The sequence below is a fragment of the Numida meleagris genome, chromosome 4 (genome assembly GCF_002078875.1).
Source record: "Numida meleagris isolate 19003 breed g44 Domestic line chromosome 4, NumMel1.0, whole genome shotgun sequence".
NCBI lineage: Eukaryota > Metazoa > Chordata > Aves > Galliformes > Numididae > Numida > Numida meleagris.
In genome coordinates, this window is record NC_034412.1 from 65,725,489 (window position 1) to 65,749,124 (window position 23,636).

The 23,636-nt window shown below is 42.1% G+C and overlaps 1 protein-coding gene across 1 annotated transcript in view; it reads left to right on the forward strand.

Annotated features, from left to right (window-relative positions):
* MTTP (microsomal triglyceride transfer protein) overlaps nucleotides 1,288-23,636 on the forward strand; it is a 32,844-nt gene continuing 10,495 nt past the window's right edge. The window contains exons 1-12 of the mRNA XM_021393329.1: nucleotides 1,288-3,994; nucleotides 8,718-8,905; nucleotides 9,359-9,502; nucleotides 11,456-11,563; nucleotides 12,313-12,429; nucleotides 13,499-13,638; nucleotides 14,500-14,650; nucleotides 19,829-19,986; nucleotides 20,834-21,002; nucleotides 21,569-21,676; nucleotides 22,030-22,242; nucleotides 23,273-23,484. Coding sequence (XP_021249004.1) covers nucleotides 3,934-3,994; nucleotides 8,718-8,905; nucleotides 9,359-9,502; nucleotides 11,456-11,563; nucleotides 12,313-12,429; nucleotides 13,499-13,638; nucleotides 14,500-14,650; nucleotides 19,829-19,986; nucleotides 20,834-21,002; nucleotides 21,569-21,676; nucleotides 22,030-22,242; nucleotides 23,273-23,484 — 1,769 coding nt within the window. The 5' untranslated portion in view covers nucleotides 1,288-3,933. The remainder of the gene's footprint in view (nucleotides 3,995-8,717; nucleotides 8,906-9,358; nucleotides 9,503-11,455; nucleotides 11,564-12,312; nucleotides 12,430-13,498; nucleotides 13,639-14,499; nucleotides 14,651-19,828; nucleotides 19,987-20,833; nucleotides 21,003-21,568; nucleotides 21,677-22,029; nucleotides 22,243-23,272; nucleotides 23,485-23,636) is intronic.

Consider the following 23,636-nt stretch of genomic DNA (forward strand, 5'->3'; position numbering starts at 1 on the left):
AGTTCCAGCCCTCCTGCCGCAGGCAGGGCTGCCAGCCACTAGGTCACGCAGCAGATGGGGCTGCCGTGGGCCCCACCCAACCCGGCCTTGCAGTCCCCCGGGGATGGGGTATCTACAACCTCTCCGGGCAGCCCGTGCCGGCACCTCGCCGCCCATTCGGTAGAAAACTTCCCCCTGGCATCCAGTCTAAATCTTCCCTCCTTCGGTTTAAAACCGCTCCCCCTTGAGCTATGATGCCCCTGGAGGATCCGTCAGAAAAGCGCCGTTTCCCTGACCGAGGAGCCGCGTTGGCTCCGCGGGATTGAAGGGAGCAAAAAAGTCAGAAAAACTTTATCGGATGGTTCTGATGGCACTAGCGAGTTCACACAGAGGGCAGCAGAGTCTTTACGTGCCGACGTTCCTCAGGACGGATCTCTAGCTCCTGCCCCACAAAAGAGCAGCGTGTGCCTTTCAGCTCCGCATTTAAAAGGCCCCCACCCGTGGGGTGAGCCTAGCGCCGGTACGCGGGGATGACGTCCCTTCCCCTCCTGGTCGCTTTGTGAACAGCGCTGCCTGGGCACAGGAGTTAATGCCGGAGCCTTGGATTATAATGGATGAGAAAAACATAGCTGGGGCAGCCGAATTCTGTATGCAGATAGCTATTCGCCTCTGGCTAATGAGGTGCGTGCAGCAAACAGGAGAGTGCGTGCTGCCATCATCTCTTCTTCGTGTGCATCGGTGTTTATCTCAAGTTTCACTGGTTCCAGATATACATGCTCTTTCGGTCCCGGTGCTGGTTTCAGATTTGCTATAGCTAAATGAAAGTCACAGAACCGTATGGGGTCACTACAGTAAGACGCTGACCTTTAGCTGCTGTTCGTGCTGAATATTCGCTGTAATATTTGATCTCATTTGTGATTATTTCCTGCATTACTTTATAAATAACTAGATTTGCATTTGCTTCTGCTCGCATCTATTTAAAACCTCGATTATGTTACCGTTAGTATCTGGATTTACACACCAGGTTTGGCTGTGCGCCTCCCTCCCCCGGCGCAGAAACAAGGATGTCTTGTGAGCACTGCTCACCAACACCCAGCGGAAGGGCACGCAGGCGCTAGCTGGAGGGCAAAGATGGGCTCGGATGCTTTGGTGCACACAGTTTGAGGTGAAAACCATGAGCTTCACATCATTGTTTGTGAAGGAAAAACAAAAAATGTTTTACTGACCCCAGAAAAAATGTGAGGAAATCTCATTAGTTTTATAAGGTCATATAAAGATATGAGCTTTATTGTTTGGACTCTGGAAAATGTGCAGCAACAGTAATACTTTGACCCTAATACATATGCCAGCATGGCGTGAGGTGTCCATTAAAGGGCTGATCCCACAACCTCTGTCTAGTGGACTTTGGTGGGTGCCAGACCTATTTCGTAGGTGTCATTTGATGTTAAAGAAGTCACTGCTGGTTTACCCCTGGCATAACGGAGGAGAGGCTCAGGCCTCCCCTTTCCCAGGTATTTTAAGAATACACCAAGTGTGCTTTAAATGTATATATGTAGTTTTTTAGATATAAATATACATGCACGTGGAAGTACGTGACACTATTCCTCTGCACATGCATGGTGGTTAGATACTTACCTCTGTAATGGGCATACAGTTGGCTGGTGTACAAACAGCTACGCTAATGTAAATGGTGAGGGGATCTGGCCTCTAATATTCTGGTAACTAAGAGAGGCCTTTGTTCTTTTAACTTCATTCCAGGGAAGACATACCTTTCCTATGTCCCAAGAGTGTAAGAGAAGGATTACTTTCTCCAGATTTCCGACCAACATCACCTCCTCCCCGTGAGTGAAGTGTAAAGGTTCATTTCCAAAGTAGAATCCATAGTTCTGTTTTTTTCTAGCCAGTTATTTTTCACACTGATGGTGTCTTTTTTTTTTTTTTTTTTTTCTAAAAATGAACAGAGAGCTTGGGAAGTTTCTTGTTTATCAAATGCAGCAAAAGGATCAACCGGAGTGCAGAAAAACGCACACACACAGGTTACCTAACTCTCACATGCAACAAAATAGCGCACAGAAAATGTAAGTGCAGAGCTTAGGACAGGACACAAGGAAACAGCAATATGAAAGAGTATGTCCTCCTGATAACATTTCCTTCTGCAGACTGGGAGAAGGACTTGGCTTACAGAGTTAGGGATATACTCAAATCAACAGGGAAAATCTGTCTCTTGTGGCATCCATAGAGACTGGAAGTGTTTCCTGGAGACCCCCATCTGGGCTCTGTTTAGATATCTTCACTGGTGCATACATGAGGCTGTGCCTCCAGTCTCTTGAGTTCAGGAGCATCTTGCAGCCTGAGTTGTGGGAGCAGAGTACCTAATAAACCAGGGAGCAACAGGAGCAAGGCTTGCTTCTATTAATCCCTCCCTGCCTCCTTCCCTCCACACACACACACATACACACACACACAGTGCAGAGAACTTCCAGGGGGCTTCCACCAGGTGTGGAGATAAGCATGAAGGAGAGGACCGGTTGTGGCCGTGTTGCTTCTCACCTTTGCATGACATTTGCAGCCACTGTATCCACCTTCTCTGTCAGCACAAGGCAATGAAGGAGACATTTATGCTATCCAAGGCTGTTCTCACCTAACAGTCCTCCGCTCATACAGAAGACGTGATTACAGAAATGCTATTGCTAGCAGTTAAATACAGCCTGGGGCATCACTGCGTTAGTTGGGATATTTGTAGCTAGCAGCCAGCCAAAAGTCCTAAGGCTGTAATGTAATGACAATGCAAGTAGCACTCCAGGCTACAGTGGAGAAGTCATTCTGTGTCAGGGAGCTAATTACAGAACCTAGCTTGTCGGAGAAGCTAAAATAAACTCTGAAATAGAGAGAGCATGGTGATGGCTGGTGGGTATCTATCCCTCTTATCCCTACCTTATCCCTACTTAAACGTGCAGGAGCAGATCCTTCCCAGTGCAAAAAGAGGGAGGCTTCATTAGCTGGGGGAGAGGGTACCCTGGCACAGATTTGGTGTGCAGGCTGTTCTGAGGAACACATGGGGTTAACACACTGCCACACAATTATCCGAGGGACAAGGGTTTCCTTAATGAGCCCTCTAGCTGTGGGGCTGACTGTGGGATGGGCTGGGGTTTGCTCTCAGAGGAAATGGGGAAACGTGTGCATTAGTCAGGTGAGAGCTTATTGAGAGATAAACTGAACAAGAGGAAAGGGGAAAATATGGGTGAAAAAAGAAGGGCCTGGTTTGCCCTGCTCAGGATGAAGACAGAGTGGCTGGCTTGTTTCATCTTTTCAGTCTCTAACCTGCTGCTGCAATGAAGTAATATAGGGGCTGCTAAAAGAGAGAGAGTTTCTTTTGTACAATATAAAAGCCAAGGAACTGATATTGCACATCAGCCTCCTTAACAGAGCATCATTTCATTTTTTTTTATGGCACTGATAAATCCCTTGTACTTCTGCTCCCAGACCCTAAGAAAGCATCTGCTTCTGGGATTGCCCATAGAGTTGACATGTGAAGTTGGAGAACAGCAGTAAGAATTCAGCCCCTGGCAGCAGCAGACTCCAGCACACCTTTGTTAAAGCAGAGGAGGAGTGGAGGGAGCTCCTGGTTCTGCCAGGTCTGGAGGCCACCTCCGCTGCTCAGCAATGTGGCTGCACAGGCATTCAAAAATGAAAGCTGAGGTAATCAATAAAATGGGTAAAAACCCTAGTTACCCTAGTTCTTAATAATTAACTGGAAGTCCTTCCATGAACTTAGTACCTGAGTGTGGAATTTGGAATCTGACCTTTACTACATCTAGATAAACACAGTGGCTGCTGCGGGAGCTCCCTCTGCAAGCAGGGCTCCATTGTCAGCAGTTTGCTTCTTGGAGGCTCTCTTGCTTCTTGGAGGCTTTTGCACTTCATGCTGCAGTCAGGAGCTCGGGGGAGTCCAGCATGATTGTTCTTACCGTGCTGTTCCTTTGCATCATTTCCACATATTCAGCCTCCGTTAAAGGTAGGTCAGCCAAGGCATGACTGTCTTTCTACAGATGCATGAACATCTTTACTTGGTCGTACTTGAGTAATGCCAGACACCTTTGTTAATTACAAAGGTTTAGGTGCTGGTAACATTCATGTCAGCACAGGGGAGGGAAAAGATGATGTCTTCAGGTGCACATGGCCAGTGGTGTGAGCCAGGAAACTGGGGATCTTGACCTTGCTTAGTCAAGACATGCTGTGGGGCACCAGCTGGAGGGGGACTATTAAGTTAAACACACAGAAGTGCTCCAGTGGACCAGAGCCAGGAACTGCTCTGAGCTGTCCAGGTTTCATCTTCTAAGCAGTTGACTCAGCTACTACTGAAGTCAGTAACAAGCGTCCCATTAATTTCACTGTGAGCTTGTCTGCAATAAGTCATGGAAACCAGGGTGTTTGCACAGGCAAAACAGGAGCAGGGCTTCACTCAGGTGTCTCGCACAAAGGTCAAGGGCATGAAATGTGGAGACCACCTGCTTTAGTAGCACCAGTGCATTGAAGAAGGAAAAGGGCCTCTCAGTGGTGGTCCTTCGTGGACAATCTGACATTAATCTTACAGGAGCAGCAATCTTACAGCATTAGCCAATGCCTGTTCTTTCAATAGAATGAGAATGTTCTCCACAGGGAGAGGAGAGGAGGGGAGCACTTAGCTGCAGATTAAACTGTTAAAAAGGTGGGAGAAGTTCTCCTGTAGGAGCATCAGGCACCATGTCTGGGAAAGCACAGAGCAGCAACCTTCCTGCCTGCCTCCATGCCTGTTTATGACAGGAATTATGGAACAAAGAAGTCTGCAGGTGGTTCCTCTTGCAGTAGAAAACTCTCACTAAACTGTCAAATAACATTAATGGCTTGGTACTGATGTTCCACACTTCTGGTGCCTGCTCTTCCCAGCTTCTTGTAACATAATTAATCAAAATTTATCGATGTGAATTTCTGTTTGTCATTTTGCATCCCCAGTGCACTGAGCAAGCATTTGCTCACTAGTCTGTCCTCCATTCAGCTCTGCAAGGTCTCATCTATCTCTTGTGTGGAGAAACTGAGAGCTAAATTACTGGCCTGAAGGCCACTTAGTGCCTCTGTGACAGAGCTCAGATTAGGATGAATGTTTTTACCTTTCCGTGCATTAACCTTTTAGAAATGCTAAAGGAATATTCTTTTAAGTCGGCTAGATCGGCACACACGAAACTTTCCTACTGCAGTTCCAGTTTTCAAGTAAATGGATGGCGTTTGCTTTTTGAAGCTATCCAATATCAGAAACAGTGGCAAATATAATTTATGAAGGTAGAGCCAGCTAGTAGTTAGAGACACACATGCTGTGCATGCCGTATGTATTAATAAACAGCACAGGACTTGACAGCTGTCTCTACTCATGCAGTGTAACCTTCTGTATTATACAGTATCATGATTTAATTATAGAATTGGCATGTTACCCTTAATGACAGACACTTAACATTACTAGTCAAACTATGTGTTGTGCACTCCACCTTGAAAGCATGCACTTCTGACCCCAAGACAGTGTGGCAGAATGCAGCCTTTCTGTCCGCCCCTCCTCCCTCCTCCGGCAGTGAGATGTTTGCCATCAGCTGAAATGCAAATAACTGTAAGGGCTGCAAGGATCACAGCCCTGTGTTGAATACAAAGGGAAAAGCCTCTGAAGGCAGTGGGATGTTTGTTTTTTTTTAAGACAGATTTATATCAGAAAGCTATAGCGATATTCCTTCTTAAATAGTACCGGTGTTTTTCTTATGAAAGATAGCATGAGTATTTGGTAATGCTATTTTAAATACTGGTTCTGGGCAGTGACAGTGCGTCTCTGTCCCTCGGGCACAATTTTACTCCTTGCCTCTCCAAATGACCACGCTATCCAGTTGTCTCTTCTGGCTTCCACATTTCCACTGGGATAAGTGCTGACTCCTTGCAGTTGCCTTCAATACTGCCTCATCTCTGCTTCTTCCCCTGCCGTGATCCACCACCAGCTCATGCTTTGCCATCAGTGGAGCTTATCTTGCAACTGGATGCACCTTCTGCCCAGGGTCCCAGAGCGCTGTCTGTGTATGGAATGGTAAATCTTTCAGAACCTAGTATCATTCTAGCTCCCAGAAACACTTCACCATTGTTCATCTTTTCTATGACGCTTGCAAGAAGCTGCCTGCCTGCGTCTTTCGCTCAGCTCTTTCCTTCAGGAGGGAACGGCATATTTATAAATAGGGACAAGCAACTGCCGAAAGAGAGGAAGACGGAAGAACTATGTCAAAAAGAAAAAAGGATCAATGGGGTGAACTGTGGGAGAAGGAAAAGGATATGTGAAAGTTGCCTTTAATTGAAAAATGAAAGGGAGAAAAGCATAAACACCCACCATAACTAATTAGACATGTCTCTCAGCACCCGGATCAATTTTCTTGGACATGCTTTTCCCCCACCTTTTATGTTTAGATAGGACTGTGTCATCCTCTGCCTTTAGAAAGCACCTAGTGGGTTGCACTTGTCAAACCTCAGTCAATACTAAATCACCAGCATTGCCATTTCTGCTGCCTGTGAAGGACATTTCAAAGCAGGAAGCAGCCTGCTCAGAGCTGCTGCAAGGAAGCAGGGTTGTTCCTGAAAGGCGCTGCCACCCCCTGCACGCACCCTGAGCACCCTCTGCTCCCAAAGGCAACGTGGTTTCGGAGGTGATAGGAGTAAGGGCAAAGGGTGAAGGGAAGGGGCTAGGAAATGGCACAGCATCCTGAAGGAAGGCTTGTACACCTCTTTTTTTCTTTAAAGCAGACTCCTCAAAAAACGCTACAGAGGTTCATGCTTTAGCCTCCCTGTAAAATGATCAATAGCCATAGCTTTGAGGTCCCACATGCAAACAGGCTGTTTCCCTTGGGATTAACAACCTTACTGTGTCACATCTCTGACTGGCATAAATCCTCAGCCAGTTTGGGTCTGTGTGTCTATGTCAATTTATGCAGCTTGCAGACCAGCCTCAGTGGGGTTGCTGTTTTCCTCACAGATGGGCTCTTCAAAGCTAACCTTGGCATGCTGCTATGATGTCAGAGGGAACTGGGCAAATAAGTGAGCAAAACCATAGGAAAACTACTTTTTGGACTGTAAGCACCGCAGAATGTACCTGTCCAGTCACGACAGACCTACACTGTCTACCTGCCAGGTACTTAAAATCTGACATCGGAATAAGAAAATACTTTGGTTTTCCTTTTTACTGACACGGTGATTTGAAATTTATTTAGCAGAGTCAGGTAAAACACTGAGGACCATGACACAAATCAAGATAGCCTGCTGATTTGTCTGCAAGGGACTTTGAACACACTGATTATGTTACTGCATGCTTAAGAATTTGTCCAAGATGCTGTGGTGGATTTTTCTTCTTTTTTTTTTTCTGTACTTGTCATAAGACTCAGATGCAGCTCTGTGCGGATAATACTTTGCTTTTCTTTGATTAATTCTGTTGTTAAGCTTTTGTTTCTGCTTGGTACCTACTGAACACCATGAAGAAATTCTTGCTGGTTTCAGCAGTGCGGCGTTCGGGTGCAAGAGGCTAGATCTGTGACATTTACAGATAGCACCTAAGGTCTCTGTATGTGTATTTACTTTGTGGATGTAACAGCACTTTGTGTACAGCCAGCTTCTCTTCCATTCCCTTCCCTCTACAGACTGAGTTCATCACTTTGTCTTGTGTGGAAGAGACCTTTGTAGCATCCACAGCAGAGGGGGAAGCCCCTGAAAACAATGAAAAGGGATATCACACACACCCTATTCAGCACAATCTTTGAGGGGAATTGAAGAAGAAATTGATTTTCCTTAGCCACATTCTGGGGACACAGTCTTAATGCTTATGCCTTGAGGCTAGTGTTGTAGTGCGACATATTCCCCACAAAGTTGTGCATGAGAGAAGAGAAAATAATATAAGAAAGGATGTGGACACAGGACACTATAAGTAATTTTACAAAAGCAAAAAAAAAGGCATTTGTATGCTGCAGACTTCATTTACACTAACAGCACTGAAACTGAATCCCTAGGTTGCAACTTCTCCAGTTTGTTGCTAATGCAGGTGTGAATTAGGTATACAACTTGCGTTTGTGCTGGATTTTGGCTTTTTATATCCCTTAAAATACATCAGTTAACAGCAGAATCGCAGCTACGGGCATAATAACTTATTTTAAAGCAAAAAGTCTTTGTTACTGTATCTAAATAATAGATTTTCTCCATGTCTTCATTACATTTATATCACCCCGGGCAAGCCTGTCAACTGAATGATTCCCAGTAAATGTGCTAGAGGCGCAGAGAACAATTTCTATTGGCTCCAACAAGTGATTTCAGTACATTTCAAATTGTAAGCACAAAAACTGCATGAGTAATTATGACATTTTGATTAACAAGTAATTTTGCATTCATTTCTTATGATACCATAGCCAAAGTAAAAAGTCTGATTCTCTTTCTACCTATTTAAGTGTAGAGCTAAAACATAGGATTTTGTGGATATTCTTACCTTATGTATACAAAATTACTGTCAATTTAAGAAAAAACAGCTGTTCTGGTGGGACTATCTCTGTCCCACCAGATCAAGGGGATCAAGATCAGTCCCGTAATCTTTTGTTGACAACTGCATTTTTAATTTTTCTAAGGGTGTTTTTTGGAGAGAATGATGGATGTCATTATGTGTTAGTCATTTGTAAAACAAGTTTGTTTTTCCTTCCAAACAGGGCACACTACTGGACCAAGCTTAAGTAATGATAAATTATATAAATTTGCTTACACTGCTGAAGTCTATGTTGATCGGGCTAAAGCATCCCTGCAGAAAAGCGCAGGCTACCGGTTTTCTTCTGGTGTAGATGTCAACCTCTTATGGAGAAATCCTGAAAATGATGATGACCAGTTGATCAAAGTTACGGTAATTAATGCCGTTATATAACTTAGAACATGCCTAACCTTTTCTGCCTTTATCTAACTGGTAATCTAATCTTGAAGAACTTGTTTTCAGAAGATGAGCTAAATCTTTTATTCTCCCATGTTCTCGTCAACTAAAAGCAGCTTCTCCATTTAGCTGTTTCCTGTAGAGTAAGACTTCACAAGAATGTATCTAGCTTCCTAAGCCAGAACTTCAGAATGTCTCCTGTGTTTTGAAATTGCTTCGTGCAGCTTCTGTAACTCCAAACAACTTTTGTACAAGCACCTCTGTGGGGGGCAATACGCTGAAATCTTCAGTTCTAGCTACAAATCATTACGTTTGCTAAATAGAGACTGGTTGTGGTGTTTAGGTTTGAAGGATGTAGTTTACTCAGCCTACCCCAGATCAATACTAGAGTGTTCTCTACATGAATTTTCTCTGCTTTTACTTTGCTAGATAAGAAATGTCCAAGTGGAAAATGTGAGTGAACGTCCATCTGATAAAAGCATCTTCAAAGGAAAAAGCACAGAGAAAATCATCGGGAAAGAATATCTGAAGGCTCTACAGAGGCCCATGGTGCTTGAGTTAGCCCGTGGAAAAGTAAGACCCTGTCTTTCAAAGTTCATATGCAATCCCTGAGGACACCTGGGGAAAATCTTTTGTTACAGACTTGGCAAATGTAATGACTCAGTGTCCTCTCAGTGTTCCTGACATGCCACTGCATCCTATCTTTCTGTACAAAATAGAGTAATTTGAAACATACTGTAATTCTCCTGCACAAGGGCCCCTTAAAGCCTAAGCCTCTTGTGCACTGAGAACACTGTATGTAAGTAAACAGCATCTTGGCCACAGATATATGGTACATACGCAAATAAATGCAGGTTTTTTGTTATTGACTTCACCGAGGGCAGGATTTTATCCAAGGCCTGAAGACAGAAATGGTAATACAGTTTGCAACGAGGGAAGTTGTACCAAGTCTATGAGGAGCGGTGTTAATTGCTTTAAACCCTTAACAGATATCTTAGCCTGACTGCTTTACCTCTCTGGCTTGCTTACTGACTTCACTGTCACTTGCAGTTTCAACATTCCCAAATTAGTGAGCTTGATGCTGGAAGAACTACAACCACTCATGTTGTCTCTCTACTGTGAAACCCACCCCAAAAATGAAAAGAGAGTGTGAGCAAGTGTGCTTCAGTTGGTACCCAGGTTTTACAGCCTGCCCTGGAAGAGCACTGAAGCAGTCCCTCCTTGAAGGAGCGTCCATGTTCAATTGCAATTCTCAGCATTCCAGCCTTGTCCAGAAAGAGAATCATGCAAAACAATCTCCACATTTTTTTTCCCACAGAACCATTCCCTTGTCTCCTTGCACTCTGGGCAGCGAGAAGTAAGGTTTGAGCAACAGCACCTCTTGCCTGCTCCCTATGTTCCTTCACCCTCCTGTTGCTTGCGGCCAGGAGCGTTAAGCCAACAGTCCTTCTCTCCCCTCCACAGCCTGAGTCAGTGGGACATGAGTAGAAGGGCAGTGAGAAAGCAGGAAGGCTGAAGCTCCCTTTTCGCTTCTGTGGAGCACAGCGAGGGCTGTGACACTCTATCCTGACAGGATCTTTACCTCTTGCTGTAAATAGGCACTGAGTACATACTCTGGCCGCCAGCTCAGCCTACTGCATTGCAGCTGCTATCAAGTCTACTCAGAAACTTTCAGACTCAGCCTTGTCATCAGTTTTACACAACAGAAAAAGAAACAGGATAGCACTGGTTCCCAACTGTGCACATCCCTGAAAAAGGTCTGAGGTGTCAGAAGAACACAGTTAAAATACATCTGCTCTCAGAGCATTGCAAATACACAGGGAGAAACTGTTCACTTGCTAAGACTGAGCTATAGTATTAAAAACTTGGGATTTTTCTCAGATAATAAGGACTGTACACTCCTTTTATGATATTTCTGTGCTATGATACTTTCATCCCTGGCACAGTGATTTCACTTTCCAGGGTTACCCTGAGATAACATGCTGATTTGACTTGCTGTTCCTGAAAAGGTGGACTTCTAAAGCACCTTGAATGCAAAGTGGAGGTGCAAAGTCTTTTGTTGCCAAAGGGAAGGCTCAAGCACAACAGTTGATCTCTGAAGTTCAAAGGTTGTGATGTGTTTGACACGTCATTTAAGTGATTCTGGGATTTATCTATGATTCATTCTGTTTTTCTGCAACCTGTGATTAAAGTGCAGCAGATATTATGTGCAGGTGAAGAGGGATTATCTACGCTTAATGCAGAAAAATGAGTAACTTTTGAAACTATGTAACATTTTCCACCTTAATTCCAAATTCTCACATAAATGGCTGGAAAGACTGAAGCTATATTTTTGGTACAGCTGAAGGCTTAAAAAATCTTTGTACTCTTATCACCAGGTTCTGCAATCTCTGCTTGACTAAGAACAACAAGTCCAAATTCAGCTTCCCAATCAGAAGAAGAGAAGGCGTTTAAATGGAAAGGATTCTAACCTTTTATTTCTCATTTAATTGCATTTGTTACGTACTTGTTTTTTTATTCCTACAGGTCCAAAACTTCTACTCATATGAAAATGAACCTGTTTTTACTCAAAATCTTAAGAGAGGTCTGGCTAGCCTTTTCCAGCTACAGATGCACTCCGGTACTGTTCGTGAGGTATGGTGCTATATCTGGCAAGATAATCATCAGGGAAACAGACAGAGCCCACTCTGAACTAAGAGGCAGGGCTGAAGCTCCAGCTGGAATGAAATGTGGCAGAAATCAGCCCTTTGACTGCATTTAAGGTTGGAGATGAAAAGACAGTCTGGGGACAGAAGCCAAGCTGTTACAAGTAGCTTAAAGAATTGGTGACATCCTTTTGATTTTAAGTATTTTTTTTTTCAATTTAGCAGAATTTGGACAGAAACCAACTTAAACAGCCAGTTGATTCCTCAGCTCAATTCAGTGGATAAGTGGATTTTCAATTGAACCAACTATCCATACAAAGTTTGCAATGGTTTAGCCACAACCATTCAACCTACACTACGCAGATAAATTTTTGCATCTGTCAGGATGAACAAAGCTGGATTGTAACTCAAATTCATAAGTACAGAGTCAGCTGCCAGTTGTTTCCTAACTTTTTTGATAAACAAATGCTTTTCTTCATAACCATCTAATGGAAAGCTCACCTGCCTATTCAAGACAGGTAGTTAGAAACAATGATACAAGGAAAAATAAAAAAGCAGTCTTTCTTTACATTCAAAACTGATACATAAACTCAGACCCAAACAGCACAGCATCTCATGTATGAGATGCCAACAGTGGAGAAAATGGTTCATTTTTGGAAGGTGTTCTGGAGTCCAAAAGATAAATTCAGGAAATTGTCCTAATCTAATTCTTTTTTTTTTTTTTTTTTTTTTCCCAAGGTGGACATATCTGGGAAATGCAATGTTACTTACCAGGTGCGGCAAGATCAAGTGACTAAAATAAAGGCTCTGGACACCTGTGAAATAGAAAAAACAGGATTTACCAGCCACAACCAGGTACAACTTCTTTAATAAGATAAAATCTGTTCTGCCTATTTAAAATATATCCTGATTAGCTATTACTCATATAAAATATTCAAAAGGCCTTTCTTGGCATTACAGAAAACAAATTCTACATGTGCATTTGGGGTACTACTAGAACAAGTTTCATACATAATACCCACGCGGAGAACAGGGAATTGATTCTCTTGTTAAAACCACCTTGGCTCAGCTGGCATTGAGTCCAGCAAACACGTTCACACGATTTTTGGACATAGTGACAATTGTAACCTTTTTCCCAGCTGCTACATCACAGCATTCAGTGTACACAATAAATGCTAACCAAAATCCTGGCTCCTGAGTAGACTCCTGCTGTGGTCACATGGGAGTAATTCCAGGTGTAATGTAGATGTGCTGCCGAGGTACCTCAAGTCCTACTATGGCCTTAACGATCCCTCCCTGCTAGTAAGTGCCTTTCTAAAGAGGCTACTACTGAGTGCAAGCTGGACACATGCTGAGGGCATTGGGATTCTCTGTGTCAGAAGCTAGCCCTCCTCAGCTCAGAGAAATCTAAATGTAGTATATGCTCTGTTTATAAACTAGCTTAACACAGTGACAGAATTCCTGATTTTCACACTTGCCACAAAGACATCAACTAGTTTATAAACAGATCAATCAATCAAGATCAAGATGCAAATATGACAATCTCACTGATAAGAGATTTTCCTGGAAAAGCTTACCATCTTTTTTGAAGTATATTTTCAACTAAAGGTATTACCGGGCATTTTCCCAGCTGCAGCCTGTTTCACAGCTTCTTCCCTTCCACTCTTTTTCTTTCTCATATTGAATTTGAAACACATGGTGCCAAAATGAGTGGCTTCTTGTTGTAGAAAGAATTTGTGAAAACCTGGGAGTTCCTTGTTTGCAGTATTATTAGTATTATTGTCGTCAACCCATGTGCACCTAGTTCATTTTGCTATATTTCATTATGAACTTTGCTGTGATTTGGAACTGTGACATCTTCTCCTGGTCTGACTGCTGTTTATTTACCAGCTTTCCTTCTGGTTTATTTTTTAATTACTTTCAGATTTTAGATGTCAGCACAAAAGCCACATCTGCCACAATTTATGTGCTAGAAGACAGTTTCATTAAATCCATTAAGGCAGAAGAGAATTATGTTTTCCTTCTGAATTTCCGACGAAAAACTGGTGCCAAAATAGTTTCAAAGTAAGTTGGGAAATTTGACTGACTGATGGTAACAGGATGTGTAGTTTGAGTCAGGTTACATATGTACGTCTCATAGCTTTAAGATCTAGGGCTCTAAACTCTCTGGGTAGAATTTAGATCTCTTTTGTGTTCTTATCGTACCTGGTCTGACTTTGATTAAGGGCTCCTCCATACTGCAGATAATACATAATGGCATTCATAAGAAATGAAATTAAAGCAGCTGAAACTGGCCAAAACATTTTAAAAAAAACACATTACTTCTGTAGGAGTTCTGTTTCTGCATCCTCTCATTGCTAAGAAATACTTCAGATGGATCTCCATTTCTAATATGTGAAAGTTCCTAAGAATAGAACAAAAGTCTGCATAGAAAGGAAGCAATAGTGAAAGCTAGATCTATGTCTGACCCCAGATTCTAAAACACTGACGGTTTGGAGCTGGTCATAGAAGAGAAATGATTCAGGCATCTCCTTAGTATTGTGCCATCAAAAATAAACAAACAAAGAAAAAAAAACAACATTCAAAATCCCACTGTTCAGATCTTGTTATGAACAAATACATTAAATGTTTCATTAATGTATATGGTTTACCAGACACTATAGACCCATGCTTCTGAAAGTCTGTTTTTCAGGTATTTTATGGCACGTTCCTCTAGCAGGAATCTTACCAGTGTTCGATATTTCTATTACCTTAAAAAGCCATAGACTTTCCATGATTTGATCATTCTAAAGTGAGTCTGAAAACTCTGTGTCCTGTATTTTTGATCTGTGAAAACTTTTGTTTGTTCATTTCCTCTACATAAGATTTCTGCACTTCCTCAAAATGTTTAATTTCTAATGGTGTTTTCAATGTATGGATGTATAGGCAGAGACTGGAACTGCAATCAGTAGAAGCTGGCCCTGGACTGATTGCTGGGAAGCATGCTGCTGGTGTTATCAAGACTTTGGACTCCAGTTACATTTCCATGCCACTAGTAGCAGAGACAATCAAATCCGAATGCAAAAAGTGTCCTTCCGTAAGTAAATACAGACTTGTAGGATGTCAAGATGGTTACTTGAGCACAACAAGAGGGAAATAGAAGTTTCTGTCCAAGTAGTCCACTAGAAGAGGTCCCCAGGGCAGGGAGCACTGTAGTGATGCGATGGTGCTCCAGTATGTGAGGGTATTTTAGTAACCACCTCTAAAAATAGCAGCCTTTTTGCTGTCCTTCAAAGATTAAGTGCAGTGTTTCTCAGACTACTAGGAAATGCAATGCTCTTTTGTTTTATTTCATCTTTGCCAAACTTGAGTTGGCAGAAACTTAATTCCTCTGGTTAATGGAGGGGAAATGACTACAAAGATGGGTGACCAGTGTTTATAGATAATTCTCTGTTCCTAGAAATTGAAGGTAGCTAGCCATTCCTTAGGCAGGGAATATATCTGTCTGTTTTAACTGCTTGACCCTGAAGGGAGTCTTTTATTTAAATGACTTTATAGGCATTTTATAAATATTTTTATATTTTAAAAATATATTGGGGCTTTAGCATTCTTGGCAAGGTCAATACTCTTCTCATCTCTATCTCCACTAAAAAAAAAAAAAAAAAAACAACAAAAAAGCAACTAAACTAAACTCTTGATTTTTTAATACCTAAACATCTAAAATCTACTACGAGCTTGGTACTTCAAGAACCGACTTTTAATGCATCATCTTTTGTTTTACTGAAATACATAAATTATTAATCATAAACGCTAATATAAATTGCTACAGTGATTGTTAGCAAATAGTTTTGATGCTATTATCATTGTGGAATGAGTTTAGGAATGAATGGGAGAAAGAATTAAAGGGAGTACTGAATTAAAGACTGTCAGTTTTTGATGAGCAAGATAAGGCTTCTATTCAGCACATATAATGTTGACCCTAAGTTCCTTGTGAGCACAAAAACCTTACTATATTGGAACTAGCTATTTGGGAGTAAAATTGCTTGGCAATAATTTATCTTGTCTAAAGCTTGTAAAGCCATAGAGAAGATTAAAAAATAGATTGGTGAAAATGAAATAGTAAATGATGCTGCATGCGTGCTGAAGCAGTTCTGAGTAGGGAACATCATGGGTTCTTAAACAGAGCAGGGACAGGTGCTCTTCCCCACATTCTGCCCATCAGGGTTTGTGCTGTCCAATTTGTCACTTGGAACTCTGTTTGTCATAATGATTATAGAGATAATTTCCAGACCAAGATAATAAACACAGGGTATAATTCCAGAGCACTGCCTGGGGACTGAGCTATAAACCTAATGGCACGATGAGAATGAAGTCTTGCTTTCTCACTGTATTTTACAGTAACTGCTATGAAAAGATGGGGTCTATAAACAGAACGCTGTATCCAAAGCAGCAACATAACATTTGGTACTTATATATCATAGTATACATTAATGCCATGTCGACATGACATGACCTACAGTTTTATGTTTTCACTACCATTTTCAAATTGTAACGAGTCTTGTCTCTAGTTATATGAATTTAGTAAAATAACCATTACTATCCCCATTGCACAGGTGGCAGCACTAGCTTCTATGAGATTATGACGAACATCTCCATTTAAGTTTAGATCTAGATTTAAATTTAGACATCATCATAAAGCATGCTGTTTTCAGAAGAGTTCATAGCTCCTAAAAATTTCTTTATGCTCATGGTTCCTACAAGAAACAGGTGCTTGCCCCTTCTGCAGTGGAGATTATTTTTGTTCTGCTTTGTGAAGACAACCTTTGAAAAGTTTGGCTTGGGGCTGTATGTGCTTAGACCCACAGGATAAGCCATGGAGTAGTTGACACGAGAAGCTGCTTCTCACTGCTCAAGTAATTAATGTAAGGAAGCTACATTTTCATTTTGAGTGTCCCCTTGTCTACTTCACACTGTTTTTAGTGGAAGAAAGAAGATTGCAGGCAATGTGTGATGAAGGTCTAAATACCAACCCAGTTGTTCATTATGCCCATCTCCATGCCATATCCCCAGAGTAGAGACACACCCTGATTGCCTATGGTCAGCTCCAGATGTATTTCACTGCACCCTGCCAGAGGGAGCACATCCTGCAGAAGGCAGGCTGATGAGTTTAGGAGCTTAGATGCAGCACTGCAGGGATGCTGCTAGCAACCCACGTAGCTGTGGTGTGCCGTATGGTTTCAGTGGTTGGGCTTGACTAACCTGAGGGAACTCCACGTAGTCTGGTAAGACACTGACAGCCTTTCAGTCTTTCTCAATTTATGGCATCTCTGCTTCACTTGAATTTTCCCAGAGTGCCCAGAACTGCTGTGGTCTGATCAGAGAGAATCCAATTCCTGTCTGAGCTTTGGTAGATGTGTGCACATGGTGTGTGCATCTGTGCCTGAATCTCTGGCTTATTCAATACAAACAGCCTGACATTCACAACAGGAGAACTAAGTCCCTTGTTAAATCCAGCTGTGGATGTTGTTTTTTAAAGTCACGGTCACTTTGGGAAAAGGCAGCTTCTCCTTGTAGCAGTTGAGTGGTTGGAGAACCCCTAAAAGAAGAAGACTTGGCCTCCTGTCTTGTGTCTCTGAGCTATGGGCTAAGCCAACTAAGAGCAGCCGGAAGAACTGAGCTCTGCACAGGAAAAAAATATGGGATTAATGAAGTTAGAGAAATTTTGCTGGGTTATGGTGCAACTTCAACAGAGAGAATAGAAAGTGCTCCATATGTTTATCCAATTTCAGTTTATAATAGCCACACTGACCTTGGTGCTAAGCACTAATCACCAGTTGAGGTTAACAGACCCATCTGTGCCTCAGAACACGATCTCCTCCCAGCTGGTTATTAATCTCCAGGAAATATCCTATGTCTCAATCACTGTTGCCTAATTATTGTTTGTTACAGTTGATGGCAGTTGCACTCTGTACTGCTGAATGATACTTCTGTTTGATGGCAGGTTCAAGTGTTATTGCCTAATACAAAACCCATGAAGAGGGGAAGTATTTTAGTAAAGGTCATATGGGTGCTAGTGTTATTTCCCACTCAGGAAAACTGCAGTAAACACTCCTACAGAGAACAGCTGAGTTTTCACCAAGGAACATTCTCAATAATTTGAGATAACAGAGGCACAGGCAAGTGAGAGAGGAAAGATCAGAATATCTGCACCAAGCTTCCTATGGGAGTGCAGCTGGAAGGACAGATACAGGTGCTTTGGTATCATGTTGGCTCATTCAAGTCAGAAACATAACTGGTAACGACAGACAAGGAGAAGGCTGAGGTACTCAACAACTTTTTTGCCTCAGTCTTCTCTGATAACTGCTCATCACACAGCCCTTGAACAACTGGTTTGGAAGGAGAGAATTGGAGAAGCAACATCCCTCCAGCTGCGAGCAAAGATCAGCTTTGCTCACCAAGTCACTCTCGATGATATTTGAAAAGTCATGGCAATCAGGTGAAGTCCCTGGACTGGAAAAAAGGCAACATCACACCTATTTTTTAGAAGGGTAAAAAGGATGACCCCGGGAACTACTGACCTGTCAGTATCACCTCTAGCCAGGAAAGATAATGGAACAGATCCTCCTGGAAGCTATGCTAAGGCACATGGAAGGCAGGGAGGTGATGCAGGAGAACCAACATGGCTTCATCAAGGGCAAATCCTGCTTGACCAACCTAGTGACATTCTATGATGGTGTCACTGCATCAATGGACAAGGGAAGAGCCACTGATGTCATCTATCTGGACTTTAGTAAGGCCTTTCACGTGGTACCCCACAATATCCTTCTTTCCATATTTGAAAGATATGAATTTGATGGGTGGACTGTTCAATGGACAAAGAAAAGGCTGCAGGATCAAGTCCAGAGAGTGGTGGAAAATGTCTCACTGTCTGGATGGAGATCAGTGACAAGTGGTGTCCCCCAGACGTTTGCAGATGACACCAATATGTGTGGTGTGGTCAACATGCCTGAGGGATGGGATGCCATCCAGAGGGACCTAGACAGGCTTGAGCAGTGGGCCCAGGAGAACCTCATGAGGTTCAACAAATCCATGTGAAAGGTCTATATCTGGGCCGAGGCAACACCCACTATCAATACAAGCTGGGGATGGAAGGATTGAGCACAGCCCTGCCAAAAAGGGCTTTGGGGTGCTGGTGGATGGCAAGCTGGACATGAGCCAGCAATGTGCCCTCACAGCCAAGAAAGCCAACTGTATCCTGGGCTGCATCAAAAGAAGTGTGGCCAGCAGGTTGAGGGAGCTGATCCTGCCCTTCTACTCAGCACTTGTGAGGCCTCATCTGGAGTACTGTGTCCAGATGTGGAGTCCTCAGTACAGGAGAGACATGGACATGCTGGAACACATCCAGAGGAGGGCCACAGAAATGATCCAAAGAATGGAACACCTTTCCTACAAGGACAGGCTCAGAGAGCTGGAGCTGTTCAGCCTGGAGAAGAGAAGGCTCTGAGGTGACCTGATAGCAGCCTTTCACTATCTAAAAGGGAGCTACAAGAAAGAGGGGGACAGATTCTTTAGCATGGTCTGTGGTGAGAGAACAAGAGGAAACATTTCAAAATAAAGGAGGGGAGATTTGGGTTGGATAGAAAGAAAAAGTCTTTTACAGTGAGGTTGGTGAGGCAGTGGAACAGGCTGTCCAGAGATGTGGTGGAAGCCCTGTCTCTGGAAGCACTGAAGGCCAAGCTGGACCAGGCTATGAGCAACCTGATCAAGCAGTGGATGTCCCTGTTCATTGCAGGGGAGTTGGACTAGATGACCTATAAAGATCCCTTCCAACTCTATGGATTCTATGATTCTATGTAGCATGAGAAATAAATGTAGCAACAACATACAAAGAAGCAGATACCTATTCTAATATCTTCTTTCCTACCATTTTGTACACTAACCACAAATGCCTTCACATCTTATGCAGCTTTACAAATAAGAAATAGAAATTACTAATGGGACATTTACTCCTGTTCCCCACAAACCACTTCTGAAATTACCATATGCCAAGAAAATATGATTAGCTTATAAAATGGGGATTGTCCGTCTCCCACTTTAAAAAAAAACAACTTAAAAGGAAATGGTAACAAAAGACAAACACCATACGTATCAGAAAGCACAGTAAATTTACAAAGGAAAAAAAAGTCAGCTTATTCCAGTGACAGTCTAAATAATCACATTTTGTTCCAAGCCAGATTACACTGAGAGATTTGACATAATATGAACTATTTTGCAGCTTTCTGAACACTGGAAAAGCATCAAAGAACACCTGCATCCTGAAAAACTTTCCAAAGCTGAAGCAGCAAGAAGTTTTTTATCTTTCATCCAGAACATCAGAAAAGCTACAAAAGAGGAGATACTTCAGATTGTTAAAACTGAAAAAAAAGAACTCCTGTAAGTCATCATGAATAAGATTTCAAAGTGTTTAAGTTACTTAAACCTGCAGAAAAGCAAGTTGCATGCAAACAAGTTCAGTTCTACTGGTGATGTCCTAACAATGCAAAAAGAGCATTCAGTACCATCTTCAGGAAAATAAGTCTTTTTTTGTTTGCTTGTTTTAAATCTGTTCTTTTTTTTTTTTTTTTAAATAAAATAGATTTGCAGCATATTATTCATCCACTAAGAGTATAACTACAACGCAGGGCAAACATGCTTTGTAGGTTAGCCAAAATTTCTCATCCCAGTTGCTAGTTCTGGAACACTCCCTTATTTGTTCTTGACTTTCCCATTGGTTTCCTTCACATTCAAATACACCAGAGAAGGGAGGTTTTTCATGCTTGGATATTGATTGGAGCTTATGCGTGACCAGTATGTGCATCTAAACTTTGGAGCTGAAAATCATTTCTGAGTACCACTGTGCATTCAGCATCTTTCAAGCAAATTATAGCAGTTGTTAACAGAAATAATAAACCTGTGAGGAACTCAGGAAGCATAGAAGGTAGTGTAGAAGCCTATTCTTCTCTACCTGCCAATCATTTAGGTTGAAATTTACACCCTTGTCCTGTATTTGCATAAATTCAAATATTTTTATCCACGGATATGAGTACTTTCTGGAGTTTATCTGCTGTTTTGATGTGGAAGCATTCAGGGAAATAATTTTTGCCCAAAAGTGTAACAGATTCTGTCTCTTACCTGGAATGAACAGATCTGTCAGCACATTAAATTCTTTCCGTATACAGCAAAGTCCTTTCAGTATTTTCTAGCTCATTACAATGATATGTTAATTTCCACGTCTTTGTAGTCCACAGATAGTGGATGCCATAACCTCTGCTCAGACGCCAGCATCATTGGAAGCCATACTGGAGTTTCTTGACTTTAAGGATGCAAGTGCTTCTGTCCTGCAGGAGCGATTCCTATACGCCTGTGGATTTGCTTCTCACCCCAGTGAAATGCTCCTGAAAACTTTAACCGTAAGTCAAATGACAAAACAAATACAATGAAGTTACTACTTTTGAGCCTCATCCCTGTCAAAGGGGGAAGGGAAAGAAAAAGGTCTGTTTCCCGTTTTCCTTTTGTTACCACTTCCAGCATTTCCTCAAAGTGTACCAGGAACATGTATCCTGGAAACACATAAAATTCGTAAAATCCAGATAGAAAGTCTACTTTGGAAAATGTTACCAACATCTGCTACTTGGAAAACAAACATTATTCTGAGTGTTAGCAAAACAATTAGAAATGAAAAAAAAAGAAAAGCCTTATCAAAGTCCTGCCACTGTTTAATATTCCTTTTTTAAAAAGCAAAGCAAAACAAGGCTTCAAAGTGAATTCTGCTATTTGAGACAGTAAATGCACCTGAAGGGAAAAAGGGCACTCAGTTGTTATATGTAATGGCAGTGCTCTGCTTAGCCTGAGCCCAGGCTGTTAGTGATCACTGCCTCTGTATTGCACTAATGCCCACAGTCAGCCCACTACATGAATGTCATGTGGTTCATTGTATTTTGACAGAGGGACTAACAGTGTTGCTTTTGCCTAACAGTCAAAGTTCAAGGGTGATATTGCGAATGAAGAAATCAGAGAAACTCTTGTCATTGTCATGGGAGCGCTCATCCGAAAGCTGTGCGAGAGAGAGGGCTGCAAGCTTCCGGTAAATATCTGCTGTTCGCTGTTGGCTGAACTCTGTTCTGCAGCACATGTGAACAAACCCTGCTGTTACTGGGAGAGCATGAGAGACTCGGGCAGCATATTCCTCCCTGTTTTAAAATAAGCCCATAAATTCCTGCATTTAATAAACGGAGTAATTTTATTTTAACCATCTGTTTTGCCAGCTTTTTACTTTAATCTAATATCTTCCTTTTTCTGTGGATGACTCCCAATTTTCCCTTGTTTAACAAAACTTTTACTCTCTGCCTGGTCTGTCAGCCCTGCTGCTCCAGTTTCTCAGGGGGAAGGAGGTGGAATTATGACAACCACTTAAAACATGCTGTTTATTTTCTTTAGGCTGTTATAGAAGCCAAGAAGTTGATTCTAGGTAGGTTGGAAAAGCCTAAGAAAGATGACAATGTGAGGATGTACCTGCTGGCGCTGAAGAATGCACTCCTTCCTGAAGCAATTCCACTGCTTCTGAAGTACGCAGAGTCAGAAGAAGGGCACATCAGCAATACTGCTGTCACCGCCTTACAGAGATACGATCCTTCTTTCCTCACCAATGAGGTAAGAAAATATACCGCCCAAGAAAAGATGTGCAAGGGACTGTATTAATAAAAGTATAATGAAGCAGAATACATTTGTCAGTCTAACTCTTAAAGATGAACCCACATATGTTTTTCTCCATTGGAAAGTTATTACGTGTGCTTCATTTCTAGCCAGAAAACTCCATGCATTTTTGCTTGACAAATCCCAGCTTGCAGTCTGCCAGTGCTACTTAGCCTTTGGTTCCAGAGTCAGATGCTACCATTAAAGGTGGGAGGCAAATCTGCAGGGAAAATTGGAGCTCCTTTTGCAAGGGAGCTGCCTCCTCTGTCACATACAGGAGACATTAGAAACAGATAGAAACATGTGTAACCCCTGTTCTTGTGCTTTCACATCACCAGGGAGAATAGATGATCTATGAAAAGAGTGAAATAGCTGCAGCCTCCAATGGTAAGAGGCAAGATACAAAATAGCAGAGGTCCTGCCTCTTTTGCGTTACCCTGCAGTCCATTTCATATCTCCTGGAACTGTCAGGGTGCTGCCCTGTCATTGCATGTATCAGAGGGCATTTTGTCACTTTGGCTACATGGCTCTCCTTATAACAAAGATGTCTCATAAACTTGCCAGGGATGTAGGCCCACCACAAGTGCAAACTAGAAAGTGAACATTGCAGGATTTTTTATTTTAATATATCTTTTCTTAACAGTCAATTAAGTCTTTCTCCGGATCTTATCACTGACATAGTATTTTGATCTTAGCACTCCCATTTATTTACAGTCCTGCTGTCATAATCAGTGTGTGGAAGACTGTATTTGAACTGCAGCTGGGAGCGCATAACAGATAGCCACTTCTCCGTTTGGTCACTGAGCTGAACATGTCTCATACATTCCAAAAGGACCGTGAAGAACGGGGAGCTGAAAATATATCCTAATATATTAGCCTTAGCTATGGACGAAGCTTAGGCTGATATTCTAAATGAGATTCCAAGCTTTACTTTGCTCAGTCATCTATGTGAGTTGAGCACTGACTGCACAATCTATTTCCTCACCAGGTGAAGAAAACAATGAACAGGATATACCACCAGAATCGTAAAGTCCATGAAAAGACAGTGAGAACCACTGCAGCTGCTATCATCTTAAACAGTAACCCATCCTACATGGAAGTGAAAAACATCCTGCTCTCCATAGGTGAACTGCCTCTGGAAATGAACAAGTACATGCTCTCCATAATCGAAGATATACTTCAGCTTGAAAAGCCTTCAAGGTACATTAAATTCTGTTTAAATAAACACATTTATTTCGTACACCTTTGCAGAAATGTGAAGAAACACAGGTTCTTATTAGTTACTCCTGTAAAATTTAAAGGCATTATAAGAGAATGCATGATCTCTGTGCCTCTTTTAGAATTGATAGTTC